Here is a 2,379-nt window from a genome sequence, read left to right on the forward strand (position 1 = left end):
TGTTGGGGAGGCGGGGGGGAGGCTGCCCGCCAGCCGCCTGTGCGCCGCTTCTGGGGGAGCGGGGAGCTGCGTGCCTGGAGGCCGGGGGTGTCTGAGAACATGTGGTAGTGGTTTCCGCCACTGGGAATGCGGCACGTTTCCCTGGGAAAGGTGGGTATGAAGGGTGTGGTGCATGGGTCCCAGTGTGGGTGACACCAGGCTTGTGTCCCAGCAGGAAAATCAGAGCATCCCACCACCTTGCTTCCCGCAGCCGGCCAGGAATAGCTGCTGCTGGCTTTGCCCTTCAGCATTGCCAACAGAGCAGAATATTCCGCTAGACAGCAGAAACGCCATTCCCAGCTGGTGGGCCGAGGTCTGCCGCCTCCCCGGAGATGCTCTCTGCTTGTGTCTATAAATCAACCCTGCCCCGAAGCCCCGGGGAGCGCTGGCTGGCGCCTCGCTGCTGGGGTTTGACTGAGGGTTTCGGTGGTTTTGCTTTTCCCTCTTGCCCCAGGCAACGGAGGCAAGTGGGGGCACGTAAGCCCTGCTGTTGGCGAGGCAGGAGGGGAACAGGAACGGGGAAAAAGCCCTTTATGAAGCTGTTATGCTATGAAATATCCCCAGGGTGCCTCCTTGACACCTGAGACCTTCGGGTTTGGCTCCAGACGGGTCTGACCCCATCCGGGGTTGGGGTGAGCTGGAGCGTGTTCTTGCTTTATCCCGGTGCATAAAAAAGGTCCTGCCTGCCCTTGCCCTTCCTTTCCCCTACCCTCTCCTCCCCTTCCCCTCCTCTCCCTCCCCTGCCGCCCCCCGCGGGCCGGGCGGGGCCAGGCGGAGGCTCCCTCCCCCGCCGGGGATCCTGCCGCGGCCTTTCGCCGGAGCCGGGCTGCAGGTAAAGGGGGGTGCGGGCAGGCAGGAGGGCAGGCAGGGCAGGCTGCGGCCGCCACCTCTTCTCCCCCGCGGTGGGGGTTCGTCCGTGTGTGTGTGTCCCCCTCCCCGGGGTGCTGGAGCCAGGGGCGGCTGCGGGCGGGATGGACTGGGGGGGCTCAGCCCGGTGCTGTCGGTCGTGTCACTCGGTGGCCCGGCAGAAGGCAGCTGTGGGATGTATGGAGGGACGGTGACCCCAGCCCTGCTGCTAATTAAGCCATTAACTCCGTGGGTCAGCGGGAGGCACCGCGGGGGGGTGGGGGTCCCCTGAAGCGAGGGGGGCTCTGGCTGCCCTGGTCCCACCGTTTCGCCACCCGATGACCCACTCGTGAGTGACCAGCAGGACGTCTGGTTGTGGCTTTGCTTTATCAGCTCCTTTAACAGCGGTAGCAATTAACAGGGAAGTTTTTCCCTGGGCTGTTAATCCAGCTGCATCAAAGCACGCGGTAAATCCTGGGGCTTCTCAAAGGAGTCTTTACGAAAGCCCTTTGCTCTTGAAGAAGGCCGAGGGTGGACGTGGCCACAGGGGTCTCCGTGGAGAGAGCACTGGGATGCTTAGAGCAATGGGGGGGGGGGGGCTGCCCCATCACCCCTCTGCTTCTCCCTTGCAGGATGGACTTCACTGATCCAGCAGATCTCGTCATTCTCCCCAAGCACATCCTGGACATCTGGGTCATCGTCTTGATCATCCTGGCCACCATCCTCGTCATGACGGCCCTGGTGCTCTGCCCGGCCACTGCCGTCATCATCTACCGGGTACGGACTCACCCCACACGCAACGGCATCGTGTGAGGCGAAGGCGACGAGAGATGGCTGGCTTGCCAGGCAGGGGGACACAGCCGTGGGATCCTGTGCCAGGGACCCTGTAGAGCCCGATGGGGCACCCCGAGAGCTGGGGAGAGATGGGCAGGAGCTGGGGTGGGCCAGCACCCAGGCGCCTGCCCCTGTTCCTGGCTCTTGCCGGGTGAACCCACTGCCTCCTGTTTACCCACTGAACTCATGGGGACCTGTCGGGGAGATGGCAGCCTGGGCACCAGCAGGGAGATGTGTGACTTTGCGGATGTGTCCAGCTAGAACCGACTTGCTCCCATGAGGCAGGCAGGCTGGTCTCGCCTTTGCTGGCGACCCTGTCTCCTCCCAGGCAAGCAGCAAGGAGTGGAAATGCCCAGCAAAGTTTTTTCTTCTTTGGAGTCCCAGCTGTCAGGATGGTTGGGAAAGGAGGGTCAAAGCAAGATGGGTATGGCTTCTGGTTGTGCATTCAGAGACTCAACTAAAAGCATCGGTGACAGAGCCCGTCCTGGCTGCGCAGCAGACATGCAGCTGGCACTGGCTTCTCCTCTATCAGATAACTGCTGAAACTGTAGGAAAGATCTATGGGGCGCTCGGTTCCTCTGGGTCTAGCAGGGCAGCGGGATGCGGGCAGCTCCTGCCAGCCTGCCTGCCTTGCCTGCACACTGGCTGTGCTTGGTGCCC

The 2,379-nt window shown here is 62.8% G+C and overlaps 1 protein-coding gene across 1 annotated transcript; it reads left to right on the plus strand.

Moving 5' to 3' along the window:
- Positions 1 to 8: 8 nt before the first annotated feature.
- SMIM3 (small integral membrane protein 3) lies at positions 9 to 2,368 on the plus strand. Its single transcript, XM_010578948.1, has 2 exons — positions 9 to 150; positions 1,518 to 2,368. Exon 2 carries the CDS (start codon positions 1,519 to 1,521, stop codon positions 1,696 to 1,698), a length of 180 nt encoding a protein of 59 aa, XP_010577250.1. The 5' UTR covers positions 9 to 150; position 1,518; the 3' UTR covers positions 1,699 to 2,368.
- Positions 2,369 to 2,379: the final 11 nt, after the last annotated feature.

The sequence above is a fragment of the Haliaeetus leucocephalus genome, unplaced genomic scaffold (genome assembly GCF_000737465.1).
Source record: "Haliaeetus leucocephalus isolate CR32 unplaced genomic scaffold, Haliaeetus_leucocephalus-4.0 Scaffold656, whole genome shotgun sequence".
Lineage (NCBI taxonomy): Eukaryota > Metazoa > Chordata > Aves > Accipitriformes > Accipitridae > Haliaeetus > Haliaeetus leucocephalus.

Bases quoted from the DNA above. Each gene is read 5' to 3' on its own strand.
- SMIM3 (XM_010578948.1), top strand. From the start codon at position 1,519: ATGGACTTCACTGATCCAGCAGATCTCGTCATTCTCCCCAAGCACATC.